The 18,659-nt window shown below is 42.1% G+C and overlaps 3 protein-coding genes across 6 annotated transcripts in view; all 3 read left to right on the top strand.

Annotated features, from left to right (window-relative positions):
* The first annotated feature begins 1,678 nt into the window (after window positions 1-1,678).
* Window positions 1,679-4,561, top strand: isoc2 (isochorismatase domain containing 2). The gene is made up of 6 exons (XM_072680595.1): window positions 1,679-1,830; window positions 2,454-2,578; window positions 3,188-3,400; window positions 3,488-3,558; window positions 3,674-3,791; window positions 4,076-4,561. Coding segments are annotated over exons 1-6 (594 nt in total). The 5' UTR covers window positions 1,679-1,829; the 3' UTR covers window positions 4,142-4,561.
* The window catches only part of mfap5 (microfibril associated protein 5), a 69,483-nt gene continuing 54,174 nt past the window's right edge, over window positions 3,351-18,659 (top strand). The window contains exon 1 of the mRNA XM_072680597.1: window positions 3,351-3,354. The gene's annotated coding sequence lies outside the window, so the exon portion shown is untranslated. The remainder of the gene's footprint in view (window positions 3,355-18,659) is intronic.
* On the top strand, window positions 6,105-17,406 carry foxj2 (forkhead box J2). 4 transcript variants are annotated; one of them, XM_072680589.1, is made up of 11 exons: window positions 6,108-6,189; window positions 6,291-6,408; window positions 8,300-8,622; window positions 10,020-10,094; window positions 10,499-10,591; window positions 10,680-10,787; window positions 12,136-12,289; window positions 13,114-13,524; window positions 13,689-13,790; window positions 14,436-14,786; window positions 15,444-17,406. In XM_072680589.1, exons 3-11 carry the CDS (start codon window positions 8,314-8,316, stop codon window positions 15,551-15,553), a joined length of 1,713 nt encoding a protein of 570 aa, XP_072536690.1. In that variant the 5' UTR covers window positions 6,108-6,189; window positions 6,291-6,408; window positions 8,300-8,313; the 3' UTR covers window positions 15,554-17,406. The 4 variants fall into 4 exon arrangements, with proteins under 4 accessions (XP_072536694.1, XP_072536690.1, XP_072536693.1 ...); XM_072680591.1 differs by having other exon boundaries at window positions 6,171-6,185; XM_072680593.1 differs by lacking the exon at window positions 6,291-6,408 and having other exon boundaries at window positions 6,105-6,185.

The following is an 18,659-nucleotide window of genomic DNA, read 5'->3' as shown; positions in this document are numbered from 1 at the left end:
GAGGGACGAGTTCTGGTATTGGAATGATGCGGGAATAATAATCAATATATTAGAAATAATACTGATAATGTATGCTTTGTGCTTTGAAAAGCGATTCGTGCACGAAAGCAGTGTCAGTAAAACGAAAGAATTGGCTAATGCCAGTCGCTTTTGTCAGACGCTAAGAGTCAGCTGGGAGTCGACTCACTTACGATTCCCCGCTTGCAGGCTTTTGGGAAGCGAGAGTCGACTCTGCAGATTCGGATTCTTTAGAAGTTCATTTAGACAGAGTGAGGTGCGTCGCTGTGGTTTACTGTCATATAATATAGTATGATAAATTATAATATAATATAATGTAATAGAAACGAGTCGAATATAGAATAGAACATACTAGAAAAGTTTTTTCACTCCAACGATTTAGACTCGATCCCTGTTGAACTAGAGTTGACAGCTGTCTTAAGTTAGCTTAGAATACGTGAGCTGCATAACCCTAATTTAATAGAAAATGGAATAGAATATAAAAGAGTCGAATCTAGAATTGAATAGAAATGATTCGACTCTCCAATTCCTATCATTTCACGACAGTCGACTCCAACGATTCAGACTCGATTCCTCTTGAACTAGAGTTGACAGCTAAGTTACCTTAGACCATGTGAGTTGCATCACTCTAACATAATAGAAAAGAATAGAATAAAGTAGAATAGAAAATTGAATAGAATATAAAAGACTCAAATCTAGAATTGAATAGAAAAGAATCGACTCTCCAATTCCAATCATTTCATAAGCGAAAGTCGAATCAAATGATTCAGACTCGATTCCTCTTGAACTAGAGTTGACAGCTTAGTTAGTTTAGACTACATGAGCTGCATCACCATAATAAAATAATATAGATTAGAATAGAATAGAAAAAATGGAATAGCATGTAAAAGAGCCGACTCTAGAATTGAATAGAAAAGAATCGACTCTCCAATTCCAATCATTTCATAAACGACAGTCGAATCAAAGATTCAAATTCCTCTTGAACTAGAGTTGACAGCTAGACTAGTTTAGACTACACGAGCATCACACTGACTGCATCACTCTAATAGAATAGAAAAGAATAGAATATTTTTGAATGGAAAATGAAATAGAATGTAAAAGAGTCGAACATACTAGAATTGAATCGAAAGGATCGATTCTCCGATTCCATGCATTTGATAAGCTACGTCAATTTCTTTAGTAATAGAATATGGAACAGAATTGATTATGAAATAGTCAATTTTTAGATTTGCTGGTAGATATTTGACATTTCATTGTACATAAAATATCTAAACTTCTTTAGAAATGAAATCGAGTCTGAATATTTGGAGTCGACTCCATCGATTCCGACTCGATTCCACTTGTGCAAGTGTTGAGTTAACCTGGCATTTAAATAAAATATAGTATATATTATTATTATAATCAATAATTGTGTATGTAATTATTTGTTTTCTTAATAATTTTTATTATATATATTCTATATATAATTTATTTATTTATTTTCACATTCCTCACCACACGAGTCTGAACCCCCGAACGTGTTTTCAGATGTATCCACGTGATTGGCTGCATGAGCATGTCAATCATATTTGCCAGCCCGTGATTGGCTACTTGCCGGTAGGCGTCAATCTTGGAAGCGTTTGTGTTGGTTCTAAGGGAGATTCTTCATGTCATGGTTGAGTTTACTGCACATTTTGGAGAAGGAGACTGTTATATTAGCTAAGACTGTTTAAAGCCACTGCCTTTTTAATTTCTTTTATCCTTTTCCTGGTGTTACAGACGAATCTCCACACCCTGCATAGTGTTGCTGAGCTGCAGAGGACTTTTACGATAGTAAGTGCTGTATTTAGGCTTCGTTTAGCTTTAAATGACCTTGAGGTGAAGCTTTAGCGGGTTAGCTGCAATTACGAGTAGGTTATTAGGTCACTAATAAAAGCCCTGTAACCTTTAGTGGATTTCGTGAAGCTTAAGTTGGCTTTGTAGTCGAACTCTCCGTTCCACCTTAAATGGTGCAGCAGTTCCATTCTGGCGCCTGAGGCGCCAGAATGGAACTGCTGCACCATTTAAGGTGGAACGGAGAGTTCGACTACAAAGCCATCGCCAAGCTTGATTTAACCCCAAATATTAATTAAAACGACTGTGTGAAGATGTATAAAAGCCATATATTTTATTTTCAAACACTTGCATGTTTTAATTTTAACGTAACTGCAATATTGGCAAATCTAAATAATAAAAAGTGCACTATTTGACGCACAACTCCCTACACGTATCCCTCCGCCATGACCCTTGATCAATTCTGTAGCTATATTTTAAACTGATAAAACTGTATATCAGGCATCTAATGTAAAAGCATCCCATAAGGGAGCCTTTAGGGGTGTATTCTAATATTTCTTACTCCAATAAAGAGTTTCCCAATGGCAGATCTGCACAACTGAACCAAATGACCTCTCTTTCAGTGGCAGGAATAGGGCGGCTGTCATCCAGGGGTTCAGTGCTGCTGTTGTGTGACATGCAGGAGAAGTTTCGCCCAACCATCTTCCAGTTCACCAACGTGGTGAGCAATGCTGCGAGACTACTGCAGGTAAGATTCACGCTAAGACATGCCTGCTTCCGTATAATAGTGAGTCATTTAGGAGGAAAAGTGAGCCACTTCAGTCTACTTCAGTCCTGAGAAGCTTCTAGAGCTTCCTAAGAATCGGCCTTGATTGATCACGGGCCCCACATACAGCCGATCAGCCAAGACTTGCTTTAGAATGGGAGATGCTAGGCTAATGTTGCTAACAAACACTGGATTTAGACAGTCGCCGATCTCGTCTACACCCACACTAGCGTCTCTCGGGACGCTCGTTTACGTAGTTTTGATAGATTTCGGAAGCATGGTGACTGTTTTTTGGGCAAGATAAGATTGGTGACAGTCCAAGCCCAGCCTTTGTTAGCACTTTTAGCCTAGCATATTTTTTCTGAGCTAAAAAAGCTAAGGGGTTAATGGTGTGTGTGTTTGGACCCAACTGTAAGGGTAAATAAGGTCCATTCTCAAGTGTGAATGGTAATGGTAACATGGTACTGTGGCTATTTTAGGGTAAAGAAATTGCTACATGGTGTTGGTAGTGGAGGAGGGGGTGGAGGGGAGGTGGAGGCAGGTGGGTGGGTACTGCCATAAAGCAATCACTGTAAACCAGCTGTGTTGCAGGCTTGCCGGATCCTGAGCATTCCCCCGATTCTGACCGAGCAGTACCCCAAAGGCCTGGGCCCCACCGTGCCAGAATTGGGGGCCGAGGGTTTGAAGGCCCACGTCAAAACGAGCTTCTCCATGCTAACCGACACTGTGGAGAGCGAGCTCAGCAGCCTGGGAAACCCAAAGCAGGCCATACTCTGTGGCATCGAGGCCCAAGCCTGCATCGCGGTGAGCTGCACTGTAGCTTGTGTGCTCATGGATGTGTGTGTGACCCCAGGCGGCTGACGGTGCTGCTCTCCCGCTGTGTGTTCGCAGTGTACTGCCTATGATCTGCTTGAGAGAGGGATGGAGGTGCACGTTGTCGCGGACGCCGTTTCTTCTAGGAGGTAAGCTCTAAAGTCTAAAACGATGGCGGTCTGTTGCGTAATCCGAGCGCAGACCTCAGTACCCTCACAAAACAAACACACTGGTGAGCCGACCGCATGCTTTCCTCTCGGCCAGTCAGACGGACCGGTTGTTCGCGCTGTCCCGGCTGAGGCAGAGCGGAGCTTTTCTCACCACCACTGAGGGGGTCCTACTGCAGCTGGTGCAGGACGCCAAGCACCCCAACTTCAAGGAGGTACATTTACTTACATGTGTGGCTAATTAGAGCTATTTATATATTTTATATTTATTATTATATTTATAGAACTATCTTTCATATATATATATATATATATATATATATATATATATATATATATATATATATACACACACACACACACACACATAATGGGGTGGTCCTAATTTGCAGTCTACTTTAGAGGGACCAATATTCTACATACATATATTAGTATTATAGATAGGACAATATTAAAAGTAGGCTGATGATCATTAATGCCCCTTTGTTTTTGCACGCAGATCCAGAAGCTCCTGGCCCATCCCTCTCCAGACACAGGCCTCCTGGCCTTCTTCAGCTCTCTGTAGGAGCACAAACACTCACACACATGTGCCCAATACACTGCAGCCCACTGTAATACTGGCTAAGGCTGCTCATTAGCTCTTTTTTTTTTTTGTTATCAACTGTATCGATACTGATCTCGCAATATGCAAATCAGCTCCTCAATGATCATGAGCACCCCAACCAATCCCAGTTCTTGTATGATGAAACCCAGTGATTTGAAATCATGCAACACCGCATGGTGTTTTTGTCCATATTACACAGCTCTGGATTCAGGCAGCATTGATGTGTGTAAATCTTCAGTGCAGTGTTCTTTCCTTAAATAGGAGGTTTTTTAATCAGAGAATGAAGAAACATTTTCAAGAAACACATTCAGAGAATGTTGTACAGTGTGTATTGTATATGCATTGTTAATAATTCAGTAATAAACGTTGCTGATGCGATAACTGATGGACTGATGTACTATATATATATATATATATATATATATATATATATATATATATATATATATATATATATATATATGATTGAAGCGCACACACACACACACAGGCGTCCTTTCAGCTGGCTTTCACTGCTCATATATATATATATATAGCATTGTATCTAAATTCTATACGACAAATGTTATGCAAACGTTTGGACACCCCAACAGATTGCAGCTCTCTGGTGTCTTTGACTACGCTCTCAGACCTTAATTAGCTTGTTAGGGCTGTGGCTTGTTCACCGTCCTCATTAGGAAAGATCAGGTGATGCAAATTTCCAAGCTTTATAAAAACTCTGACTCCTCAAGCCTGACTCATCCCAACAATCAAGCACTCATCACTGAAGCTCGCAGAGCTGGAGGAGACTATACAAATATAGCGGAGCGTTTTCCATGGAGACGTTTCCTCGGTTCCTGATGGAATTAAGAAATGGCAGTTACCAGGAACGACGGTGGTCGAGTTGAGGTCTGCAGGATCCAGAAAACTTTCCTACCAATTCTGGAGCACTAGAGAATCTCGCCCAGTCAGAGCTGTGGTTCTACAGTGGAGGTGAAGGGAAGCAGACGTCTGAAGCTCTAATAATAAAAGCACCTCGCGGAAAGTTCTTCACCTAATGGTGATGAAGACGCTGCCTGATGCCTGAGACACTGTTCTACCAGAGTTCTGAGAAGAGTTCGGCTCTAGAACCTGCTTTTAGAACCAGATCATTAAAATGGTGGAGGGATACATGCTGCAGGGTAGCTGTAGTGCAGCAAAAAGTAGTCCCTAAAGAAAACTGCATTAGTTGGGATTCTCCACCATTTTCCCCCCTCATCATCATCATTCCATATAAAACTCAGAAGACTCCCTGCTGGGTTTGAATAGGACATAGAATATGGGCTGTATCTGTCTTGTAGTCATGGTGACCGACGCCTGGTTCCATTCGCTGCCACTGTAAAGAAGTGAAAGTGGGTCAGTTTCTTTATAATGAAGCGAAATTTCGAAACAGAACCGATCTGAACGTGTTCATTAGAAACAGAGAGGTGTGTGGAGAATTTTGAAAAACGGGTGGACTTTCCCCTTTAAAGTGAACGTGTGTTACAGGCTGTGTGAATGGAGAGAACTTCCTGAAGAGCAGACAGACAGTGTGGGTGTGGCTGTGAGACGGCAGAGAGAATAACAGAGAGAGAGAGAGAGGGCTATTGAGACGTCAGAGGTGGAGGGTGGAGTGAGTGTGACGTAGGACCTGAGAAAGGGAGGGTAGAGTGCGCGAGAGAGTGAGAGAGAGAGAGAGAGAGAGAGAGAGAGGAAGAACTTTTCAGATACTTTTTTGCTCCCCCTCCTTTTGCTTTGTACAATCATATCTTGCAGGGAACGAGGGAAAGCGTCCGGACGGAGAGGAGAGAGGTCCAGAGGGGAGGTGAAGGAGCGAGGAGGTGAAAGAGGAAGAGAGAGTGGACAGGAGAAGGAAAAACAAACAGAGGGACAGACGGACGGACGGAGGGAGGGAGGGAGGGAGGGAGGGAGCTCCTCCGCAGAGCAACAGATGACAGCATTAAAAATTGACACAGTGTGAAGCCTGGGGCCTGCTGATAGGACAGTGGTAGGTAAGTCTCTCTCTACCTCTCTCTCTCTCTCTCTCGCTCACTCTCGCTAATTACATCTGAGTCTATCTGGAAAGAATGTAAAACTATCCAGCCTCTTCTAGAAACCGCGCAGGAGGTCGGAGGGTTCCCACAGAGGAGCTGTCCTGCTCTGGTTGGCCTCTGCAGCTGTGAGGAGCTCTCCGGTCTGCAGCCGCTCCACTGCAGATCTGGACTCATCACGTACGTTAAAGTCACGATGTGACCTCCTAATCCCATCAGCCTCAGACAGATGTGCTCCAGCTGAGGTGTTTACTGACCTCCAGAAGAGCCGTGTGGTTAGGTAGCTGATCCAGGTGGATTCAGTCCCAATTTCCGTGTTTTAGGAACATTAACGTGTCGCCATCCGTGAAAAAAACAAAGAAACATTAAACTAAATATTTGGGATCGGGATCGGTGCATCACCATATTTCCCACATCTGTCATGGTATTAATGATATTAAAAGTTTTAGTTTTTTATTTTAGATTTAAAAAGTTACTTGTTTTTAATGTAAGCTTAATTGAATTTAGTTAATACAGTTAATTATGTTTACGTTAGACGTAATAAAGCGAATGATATGCAAATTAGCATTAAGGAAAGTGAACAATGTGTAAGTTAACATTAATAAAGTTTATTTTGAAGTTACTGTTACAAAAACGTTGTTTACGTTAATCTTTATACAATTCATAATGTTGAAGAGATAAGATAAGATAAGATAAGTCCTTTATTAGTCCCGCAGTGGGGAAATTCCCAGTGTAACAGCAGAAAGGGATAGCAAGACACTCAGTTACAAAAATTTGGATAAATAATTTACACTATGAACACAATATAAATAAGAATTAAAAGAGCAATAACAATATTATTTACAGCAAAAGACTCTTAATTAAGTTAATATTGTTTAATTAAGTGAAAATGTAAGTAAACTTTATTATACTCAAAATAGCATAAGAACTTTGATATTTTTGATATTATTAAATGTAAAAGTTAAATATGTGTAAGTTAAGCTTTTGTTAAATTTCTCTTATAAGATATTTTTTTTATTTAGCATTTAAAAATATTTATATTTAACCTATCCTTAGTACTATAATGCTGTTAAGTAATGAAGATAAGGGTATGCAAATTAGCTTTAATAAAGTTATTACAATTAATAATATTTAAGTATTAAGAATTAAAAAGTTACTTTTATGCAAGTTAGCATTAATACAGTTAATGAAAAGTTGTCATTAATTAAATTCATGATATTTAAGGTAGCATGAAAACTTTATTTTGAAGATTGAAAAAAATGAATATTTTACTTATCCTTGCTACATTTAATGATGTTATAATATTTATTAAATCGATGGAGTTAAAGATATTTAAGTTAGCATTAATAGTAACACCTTACTGAAGGGCAGCGTTGATAAGGCTACACAACACCTAGTGTACATAAAAGCATCACGTTTACAAAATCCATTTGCTTTAATAAAGTCATTATTAGAGTTAGCACTAATTAAATATGATTCGAATTAAAGTTAAGTTTTAGGTTATTGATATTTAAATTTGCAGTATAACATTAATTATTTTAGTTAGCATTAATCAAGCTAATAATGTTTGTTGGCTTTAATAAAAGAAAATTATATTTATGTTTGCATTAATAAAGTTAATAATAAGGTTATAAACGGTTATGTTTTCTTTAACGAAATGTATGTGTTGCATTATGAAAGTTAACGATATTTAACTTTACATTATTAAAGGTAATTATATTTAAAGTTAGTATAAGTATAGTTAATACAATGTTAATTATAATAAATATAGTTAATGATGGAGTTAAGGAGGAGCCTGATGGTGAATTTGATGGTTAGAAATTCCCATCCATAAACCATAACTATGAGTAGGGCTTCATTACCGTACCGCACAGACTGCAGGGAGTAGCACAAAGTTTTATAAAGCTGGCCCTGTGTGTGTGTGTGTGTGTGTGTGTGTGTGTGTGTGTGTGTGGTATCGCTCTTTCATGCACAACCAGTCTACGTGTTCATTGAAAGCACTGGTTTTGTTCCACTGTAAACTGCTTTGTTTGGCCCGAGCCCCACTCTTACATAACGCTCCACTCCACAGCCGCTTCCTCCAGCATGACGTCTGAACTGGACTCCAGTCTGACCAGTATCGACTGGCTCCCTCAGCTGGGGGTCAGCTCCTTGCGCTCCGGGAAGGAGAGAGGGGAGAAAAAGCGAGAGCGGGGCAGAGACGCTGGCATCCCTCCGGCCATCCCCTCTACCTCCCCTCCACTCAACTCCAAGGGGAAACCGCCCCACAGCTACGCCACCCTTATTGCCATGGCGATAGGCTCCGCCCAAGAGAGGAAGCTGAGCTTGAATGACATCTACACGTGGATTAGTGATACATTCCCTTATTACAGCAGAGCAGGACGAGGCTGGAAGGTAACGAAGAAAACGATATATACAATATATAATACAATAAATAGAAACTATGAAAAAGTTTAGTACAATATGTTAATTACAGGTAGACACTCTCACTGACTTTATGTTTATTTGGGTTTATTCTAATGTTATATAGAGTTAATTACAGGTAGACACTCACTGACCACTGACTATGTTTATTTGGGTTTATTCTAATGTTATATAGAGTTAATTACAGGTAGACACTCTCACTGACCACTGACTTTATGTTTATTTGGGTTTATTCTAATGTTATATAGAGTTAATTACAGGTAGACACTCTCACTGCCCACTGACCATGTTTATTTGGGTTTATTCTAATGTTATATAGAGTTAATTACAGGTAGACACTCACTGACCGCTGACGTTATGTTTATTTGGGTTTATTCTAATGTTATATAGAGTTAATTACAGGTAGACACTCTCACTGACCACTGACTTTATGTTTATTTGGGTTTATTCTGTTATATAGAGTTAATTACAGGTAGACACTCTCACTGACTATGTTTATTTGGGTTTATTCTAATGTTATATAGAGTAAATTACAGGTAGACACTCACTGACCACTGACTATATTTATTTGTGTTTATTCTATTGTTATATATAGTTAATTACAGGTAGACACTCCTACTGATCACTGCCTTTATATTTATTTGTGTTTATTCTATTGTTATATATAGTTAATTACAGGTAGACACTCTCACTGACCACTGGCTTTATGTTTATTTGGCTTTATTCTAATGTTATATAGAGTTAATTACAGGTAGACACTCTCACTGACCTCTGACTATATTTATTTGTGTTTATTCTATTGTTATATATAGTTAATTACAGGTAGACACTCTCATTGACCACTGACTTTGTGTTTATTTGGGTTTATTCTAATGTTATATAGAGTTAATTACAGGTAGACACTCTCACTGACCACTGACTTTATGTTTATTTGGCTTTATTCTAATGTTATATAGAGTTAATTACAGGTAGACACTCTCACTGACCACTGACTTTATGTTTATTTGGGTTTATTGTAATGTTATATAGAGTTCATTACAGGTAGACGCTCTCACTGACCACTGACTTTATGTTTATGTGGGTTTATTCTAATGTTATATAGAGTTAATTACAGGTAGACACTCTCACTGACCACTGACTTTATGTTTATTTGGGTTTATTGTAATGTTATATAGAGTTAATTACAGGTAGACACTCATTGACCACTGACTTTATGTTTATGTGGGTTTATTCTAATGTTATATAGAGTTAATTACAGGTAGACACTCTCACTGACCACTACATTTATGTTTATTTAGGGTTATTTTAATGTTACATAGAGTTTTACAGGTAGACACTCCCCTCACTGCTTTGTGTTTCTCTTGCAGAATTCAATCCGACATAATCTCTCTCTGAATAAATGCTTCCGGAAAGTTCCAAGACCAGAGAGTGACCCCGGAAAGGTGACAGTACTCTAATCCTTTCACTCTGTAGTCTACTGTTCCCAGATAAGAATCACTAAAATAAGCCCTTATCATTTTACACGTTCCCACAACCCTGGGAAAATGCTACAGCAGCTACTACCATACTGATGCTAATGTAGCTAACAAGAAACCGACATGTACATAGGTGCTAAATCCAGGCCTAAATCATCGCACGCTCTTCTCGACCTGAGTGGAGGTGTTCTCTAATCGCTAATAGACTTACTTACGTGGCTCCTGACACTGTAAAACATGGACTGAAGGACGTTAGCAACAGGAATAGCCTGAATTGTGTCAGAACGTCCGTCCAGTTAGCAGCATGCTAATATATCAACTAACTTCAGACGCCTAACACGTTCTGGTTGATCTTTCTTCCCTTTCTCCAGGGTTCCTACTGGACCATGGATGGACCACTTTACCAGCCTCAGCCCAGAGGAGTCAAGCGGCCGTATTCGACAGACGAGGCCGAGGAGGAGACGGTATCGCTTTCGCTTTTCTCACTTTTTTTCTCGATGAGGAAACGAACCCACGTGATCTCAACAGCGTTTATCTCTGCTACGTCTCCAGATCCCTAAAAAGACACTTTCCTCTGAGGACAAACCACATGTCAGTCAAACAGAGCCCCTCCCACTTCCACCAGACATCAGAACTACCCTGTCCCCGCCTCCCTGCAAGGTACAAAACACTCACCTTTCCATTAAACAATGATCAGTACGGGGGGTTGGGTTAGCATCGCTAGCTACTTTATGATGATCAGTGCAGGAGGTTGGGTTAGCATCGCTAGCAACTTTATGATGATCAGTGCGGGAGGTTGGGTTAGCATCGCTAGCTACTTTATGATGATCAGTGCAGGAGGTTGGGTTAGCATCGCTAGCTACTTTATGATGATCAGTGCGGGAGGTTGGGTTAGCATCGCTAGCTACTTTATGATGATCAGTGCAGGAGGTTGGGTTAGCATCGCTAGCTACTTTATGATGATCAGTGCGGGAGGTTGGGTTAGCATCGCTAGCTACTTTATGATGATCAGTGCAGGAGGTTGGGTTAGCATCGCTAGCAACTTTATGATGATCAGTGCGGGAGGTTGGGTTAGCATCGCTAGCTACTTTATGATGATCAATAAAAAATCAGGATACCTCATAAAAAAATGACCAGTAGAGCCACATATTTAAAAATATTATTGTATGAACTACCTCTCTCACTAACACTTTTTGCTAGATATCCAGTTGGCTAACATTAGCCTACGATAGCTATAGGGCTAATGTAGCTAACAAGTAAATAACAACAGACTAGAGCTACAAAGCTAATGAGAAAATTCCATATCAGGACTTTGACCAAATCACAGTGTAGGATGATAAAGTTAGCATTATTAAAGTTAATAATTTAGCATTAATAAAGCTAATAGGTTACTTATTATTCATAAAGGTAACAAATTAGCATTAATAAAGTTATAAATGAGCATTAATACAGGTAATAAGTTGGCCTTTATGAAGTTAATAAGTTACTAATAATAACGTTGCTGATAGCACGCTTCCTGAGTGACGCTACTTTATGCTAAAATGCTGATGTAGCTTTGTTTTGACTGGGTCGGGTCAAGCTTAGCATCGTTCTTAGATGGTTTATGAACCTGTATGATGCATTATTATCTATACAAATATGATATTTTAGTCAGTGTTTCTAGGTGACAGTGAGTCACACAGTGTAAGAACAGTAAGTAACATTGATTTAGGCATGCTAATTGCTAAGGTACTAGCTACTTATTTTTTCTGCCCATATCTTCTTTCAGCTGAACGTTAACCTTTTGAACCCTATGTTTATGATTCTGTTATTAATCATATTGCAGAACCTACCATGAAAAGTTGGCTAGATTAGCGCTGTTTGGGTTAGCATGTTTTGTGGCATCCCGCAGGGTTCTCTTTTAGGGTCTATGAAGCTTGTTGTCATTGAAGTGTGTAGTAGAAGGTTTAATGAGGTAACCTTATTAATGGTGTCGTTACCTCTCTCCCACCCACCCCCCACCCCGCAGCGTCCACCTGTCCCATTACCCACAGCTACCGCCGCCTCTCTCCCAGCGACCGACCCGCCGCTCCGCTTCTCCTTCACCGACCTGAACCTGCCGGACCTGTACACCTCCTTTCAGTCGCTCTGTCGCTCCATGAGGGAGCGAGTCACCTCACAGTGTGAGTGCCAAAGCCTGGACTGTATTTGTTTGATGTACTTACTGCATTAATTAATTATTTATTATTTAATTATGATTTATTAAACCATTTGTAGCCTAAACTAGAACAAAATATTCCGGTGAAACTTTCACCCTTAAAATTAGCGACATTTATCAGTTGTAATGAACGAGAATTTTAAGCATGTTTAAAAATGCATAGTTCAAACTATGCAGTATGGACAAAAGTATTGGGACACCTGCTTATTCTGAAATTAGATTATTAAAAAATAATAATGTTTTTCCTGCTTTTCTTTCCTGCTTTTTCTTAGAAGGCTTACTACTAGATTTTAGTCACAGCATTGCTGTGAGGTTTTGATTGCATATATTCTACAATGATGATAACCACCCCAGCTTATCCTAAAAGTGCTCCAGAGAACACAGTTCCATCGCTAATGCTATGTCAGTAATGGGTGCACGCCTTGCATTCATTAGAATTGGTGTGTCCTCCACCAGTAGGGGGCAGCGATGTGTTAATCGTGCAGTTAAAAGTGCAGTGAAGGCGCGAATGAACCGAAATCCGCCGTTAAAAGCGGTCTGTCTGATGCCAACAGTCAGTATAGTGTGAGGAGCCTAGCTCGAGCAGTTAACTCAAACCTGATGTGTTGCAATGGTGTTTCCACGGTAACCAGTCTCTTATCCCAAAATTCGGAGCTCTGGCCATCATAGCCGTCGCCATGAGAACCGAACCCCTGTCTTAAGATTACGCTGGAAGTGGCTATCATCGGGGACCAAGCACTGCTCACTAATGCTAATAAAGCCAATAACACCGGTTTCTCTCTCTTGCAGCCGACTTTCCCAATATACTCGGAATACCCAGCGACATCACACCCCTCCACACACCAACCCTGCCACCGCTGTCGCCTCACCCCTGTCCCAACACTAACCCCAACCCAAACACACACTCCATTCCCAATGCCAACCCAAACACACACTCCATTCCCACTGCTAACCCAAACACACACTCCATTCCCACTGCTAACCCAAACACACACCCCATTACCACTGCCAACCCAAACACACACTCCATTCCCACTGCCAACCCAAACACACACTCCATTCCCACTGCCAACCCAAACACACACTCCATTCCCAATGCTAACAGCAGCCCCAACCCCATTCCCAACACTAACCCCACTTTCACTCCTAACCAAAACCCACCAGCGCACTCTGAGCCTGACCGGCTGCTGCACAACAACGGTGAGTACCCCACACTGTCCATTCAGTTTACCAGTAATAATTGCTAGCAACCTGCCCATTAGCATAGTCACCACCTAGCAACACTTCAACAACCAACAACTATCCCGAAGCAAAACCTTTTGTCTACATTAATCAACATTTCCTGCCATCTCCCTTTTCCTCAGTTGTTCCTGCTGACTGGTTCAGTCATGCCGACTCTCTGAGAGAGAGTTTCAGGATTGCTAGTAGTCTGGACTGGGCCAACATCGATCTCACCAGTTACCCAGGTCTGTATTTGACTAGGGGAATCACATTGTGAGAATTTGCATGTTCACATTCTCATATTCAGAGATAAAAAGCCTGACAAATAGACAAACCCACATCTTTCCAACCTAATACATTAAACATATGTGTCCAAATAAATATGGCCAGTGAAAAGAGGCTGCTCTGACTAACACTGTCCATTTCTTTTACACCACAAAGTAAAACCACAAACATCAGCCTCATCAAACTCAACTAGACTCGATTACCATCAGATGTACAGTACGCTTATGGTCCACCTGGGTCCGAAACAATGTATACTGGGAGGGGGGAGGGGGGTCTCTTGTTTACCTTAAGGTAACATTGTGTCACACTGCTGTAACGGTGTGTGTGAAACTACCTCCACCATGTTTGGATGCTGTACTGTAGCCTGGCTAGCTTTTAACGTAAGCTGGAACTGTGTGTGAAACTACCTCCACCATGTTTGGAGGCTGTACTGTAGCCTGGCTAGCTCTCACTGTGACGGTGTGTGAAGCAGGTGCATCTTAAAGTAGCTGAATGCATTCATTAGAAGGGGTGTCCACAAACATTTGGACATATTGTCCATTACACTGATAAGCCCTCATGAGCTCTAATCCCTTCTCTCTCTCTCTCTTATCCCTGTGTCTCAGACCTGGTGGAGAGCATGCGTCAGGCTGAGCTCTGTGACTGGGCGCTGGAGCCGGCCCTCTTCACCTCGCTCTGCGACTCCCTCAACCGCTTCTTCACCCAGAAGGGACTCATCGGCTCCTCGTCCGGCAGCCACCCATCGCTGAGCCAGTTAGCTCAGCCGCCCGCTGCTCCTCCCACTCTGGCTAGTTTAACGCACCCGTCCCCCCTGAGCTTTCCCTCCCAGCTCCAGCCCTTCGGTGGGGGACCTTCTCTCCAGAGCCCCAGGAAACCTCTGACCCCTCAAAGCCAGGTTCCACAGACCTCGAACCTTGAAAACCAGCCAGCCACCAGCCAGCCTCTGCCTTCCAACGGTGAGACCACAGACACTCTGCTACTCTGCAGTACCACCACAACCACCTTTAGGTTCCCTAGAGAGCCTTTCAATGCCTGGTTCTGTAGGGTAGCGTTCTTCATTGGTTAGGCTGGTCATGAACTCTCAGTGTATCCCAATCTCGCCAGGGAGCGCCGTCCACTCTGAGCCACATGTCGAACTGACCACCAAGTCCCAGGTTTCCATCAGCATGATGGAGAAGATCAGGACTCATCGGACCTTCAGACCACCTTCTTCCTTCGCTCCAAGGCCCATTCCTGATGTTCCCAAGTCTATTGTAGGTGACGGTGGACAGGGGTCGGCATGGGCACTTTGACAGTGTCTAAGGCAATGCAGCCTCATTCACAGCAGGAGGCGCCGCACCGTGTGTTGTGTTGTGACGCGCTCCACCCGTAACCATCATTAAACATTAACCAGCTGCTGTTCCGTCAGCTCGGATCGGGCCAGGCCCTGACGCAGGTACCACCGTTTGTGGGAAGCGCCGAACCGCGGTCATCCGGACACAACCATCCGACCCCACCAACTGTTCAGTCACCGACTAGCATCTTCATTTGGAAGTGGTTTTAATGTTTTGGCTAACCTGCATTTTGCTGTGTTCTGAGTCAAGTCTCATCCCTTCTCTCTCTCTTTTTCTTAGCTCTTCAAACGCAACCTCTCACGCCCAGAAGTCGCCCCCCGATGAAGCAGCTCCACAGCAACAGCGAGGAGATCCAGGACGACTTCGACTGGGATTCGCTGATCGTGTGAAAGACTCCACCTTTTTAAACTACGACATTTCAGCACTTGAATAAACGGACATTAACGTACATAAACACAGACGGACAGAAACCAGTCCAACCCAGTGGAGCTCCCCGGTTAGCGTACCACCACCCTCCGAGGACGAAGGCCCACATCACACACCGTGACGATGGGCGGCGATACACTTGTGATTATAAACACTATATATAAACTCTTGGGATCAGTGATGGTTCCCCACACCAGCACTGTTCAGTACAGGGGCCAATCACAGCTCTCAGACTCCAAAATCTGATGGTACTCAAAATTATGAAGACTTTTAATACTCCATCTTTACGAACGTTCCTGTCGCCGTGCTGTCTGCGAACTGAGGAGCTTGAAGGGAAATTCCACCAATTTTTTAAATCTAATATAAATCACAGTGATTGGGATGTAAACACAGCTCCCCCCGTTTACACCTGGTCACTCCATCCGTCTTGAGTGTCAGGATTATATCTGGAGAAGGTCGAGCCACATAAAAACGCAAGCTCAGTGGTCGCGCCGCTTTGCCATCAGCAGCCGGAGTCAGAGAGAGCACAGTAGGCACAATGTTGGCGTCTGTTAGCTGGTGGGATGGAGCTGGGGTGATGCCTGGGCTAGTGCTAGTGCTAGGAGGATCTCCGAACAGGTGGGCTGCTTGGCACCTCAAAGCAATCCCTTCAGGAGGTGGTCGGAGACATTGCATTTGAGCCACAACCTAAACCCCTCCCAGTACAACGGAAACACCAGTAATAATCGCAGCGCAACAAGCACATTTGCATATTCCGTCCCACACGGCGATCCAGACGCCAGAGACGCCTTTGGCTACCCTGTGTAAACGGGGTCCGAGCGTTCTTTGGGGACGATCATTGACAGATCTAGACAGCTTTGCTATTGAATGATGGAGAACTTTTGAAAATTGGTGGAATTTCCAAAGGCAAAGACCAACCATTAGGTGAAGAACTTTCTGTGAGGAGCTTTTGTTATTAGAGCTTCATCTGCGTCTACTTCCCTTCACCTCCACTGTAGAACACCCAGTTCTGACTGGGGAAGGTTATCTAGAACGGGGCTTTTTACACCAAATCCAACAAACCCACCAAACCCCGACTCTGACTGATGTATTCTCAGACACTGAGTAATAGAGTCCACCCCAAATAGCTGATTTTGTGGGAGGCCGACGACTTGATTCTCGGAATAATGGCCTGTATGTTCGCTTCGTTCCGGACAGGAAAGGGAGATTTGGATTTGCACTGGTTTGGCTACGCTTACAGAAGGCATGGCCTAGCTTTCTGCCCTGAACACCAATCAGAACGTAGGCTTCAGGCAAAATGCTTCTTCACTATAGCTGGAGAACGTACCGAACGAACTTCTACACACGGTTAAACCATGCGAGTGCTCAGCTTGAATTGTGCATTAATTTAGAATTCAACACTGTAAACAGATCAGCTAGCGCCGCAGCTACATGAACATTTCAGTTCTCTGGGCTTTCCTTTTTTTCCGGAATTTGCAGATCGGATTCAGATCAGACCGCTGTGATGATAAATGAGTTTGTCCGTATTTATACTGGTTTTATTGCACTTGAAGTTATATATATATATATATATATATCTGCATCTATACATAAACATACTAACGCTTTGTTGGTCCTGCTAACCGCTAACCCTGCTAATTAACTAGCTACGTTGTTCCTTATGGGTGACCAGGGTCCATTAAGACCAGGGCGGACCACACCGACTGGACGGACACAGGCTAAGCTGGTTGTTGGGTTGGCCATCAACCGTCTTCACCTTGCATCCCAGTAGAACGTGTTTTTATTTCACTTGAATAAAATCCAGCATATGACTTAAGTTCGTTTCTCTTTTCAGAATAAAACACAAGTGAAAACCGATGTTCCGCTTCTGAAGTCTACAGGAACTGAAACTAGGCCCTGACCTGAAGAGAAACTCCAAAATGAGCAGAACTCAGATGTCCGAGAGCTTCTCTTCACTGTAGAGAAATTTACCCTCTCCATTTATTAACCATCCAAACCCAAGCTGAGTTGATGAGTACAAAATGATGATGATGATGATGATGGTGGTAAAATAGTGAATAGAGAATCTCAGCTAATCCAGTTTTCTTTAGGGACTACTTTCTGTAGCCGCACTACAGCTACCCTGCAGCATGTATCCCTCCACCGTTTTAATGATCTGATTTTAAAAGCAGGTTCTAGAGCCGAACTCTTCTCAGAACTCTGGTAGAACCGTGTCTCAGGCGTCAGGCAGCGTCTTCATCACCATTAGGTGAAGAACTTTCTGTGAGGAGCTTTTATTATTAGAGCTTCAGACGTCTGCTTCCCTTCACCTTCACTGTAGAACCACAGCTCTGACTGGGGGAGGTTATCTAGAACGGGGCGTTTTTTTTTTTTTACACCAAAACCAACAAACCCACCAACCCCCCGCTCTGACTGATGTATTCTCATACACTGAGTAATAGAGTCCACCCCAAATAGCTGAAATTGCTCTAGACCTCTTTCAGAAAAGTTACATTTTAAATGTAAATTTTTAGAATTTCCACCTGGTTTACACCAGAATGTATCCCTCCGCCACGTTTGGAAGTTCAGAAACATGCACTCTACACCACAGATCTTCTCAGAACTCTGGTAGAACAGTGTCTCAGGCATCAGGCAGCGTCTTCATCACCATTAGGTGAAGAACTTTCTGTGAGGAGCTTTTATTATTAGAGCTTCAGACGTCTGCTTCCCTTCACCTTCACTGTAGAACAGCTCTAACGATGACTTTGGACACTGAATAATGGAGCATTTCCCACCAAACCGCTCTCCACCTTTCTGATGAGACACAAAGCATCATGTACAAATTCATTTTTGTGATTTTTTTTTTTTTATTTCTTAAATTTCTTTCGATTTTTTTCCCCCTCCATTTTTGTTTTTTCAAAGGTGAACGTTCACAGTCAACACCGAATTTCTGGAGCTTCCCCCGATATAAGAGAAATATCTTCATATATAAAATAAGTCATCAAAACTAAATTAAGAATAACAGCATGAATTCATGTTATTCAGTCCCCAATTTCGTTTCGTGGAAACTTCGGAAATACTCGAAATACT

The sequence above is a fragment of the Salminus brasiliensis genome, chromosome 5, assembly GCF_030463535.1.
Source record: "Salminus brasiliensis chromosome 5, fSalBra1.hap2, whole genome shotgun sequence".
NCBI classification, from domain to species: Eukaryota; Metazoa; Chordata; class Actinopteri; order Characiformes; family Bryconidae; genus Salminus; species Salminus brasiliensis.
The sequence above is the reverse complement of the archived record's forward strand: the minus strand, read 5'-3'. Positions and strand labels throughout refer to the sequence as shown.

Coding starts and splice junctions, on each gene's coding strand:
- isoc2 (XM_072680595.1), top strand. Junction 3,401..3,487: donor AGGCCCAAGCCTGCATCGCG/GTGAGCTGCACT, acceptor GTGTGTTCGCAG/TGTACTGCCTATGATCTGCT. Junction 3,792..4,075: donor AGCACCCCAACTTCAAGGAG/GTACATTTACTT, acceptor TTTTGCACGCAG/ATCCAGAAGCTCCTGGCCCA.
- foxj2 (XM_072680593.1), top strand. CDS start 8,314: ATGACGTCTGAACTGGACTCCAGTCTGACCAGTATCGACTGGCTCCCT. Junction 8,623..10,019: donor GAGCAGGACGAGGCTGGAAG/GTAACGAAGAAA, acceptor TTTCTCTTGCAG/AATTCAATCCGACATAATCT. Junction 10,788..12,135: donor TGTCCCCGCCTCCCTGCAAG/GTACAAAACACT, acceptor CCCACCCCGCAG/CGTCCACCTGTCCCATTACC.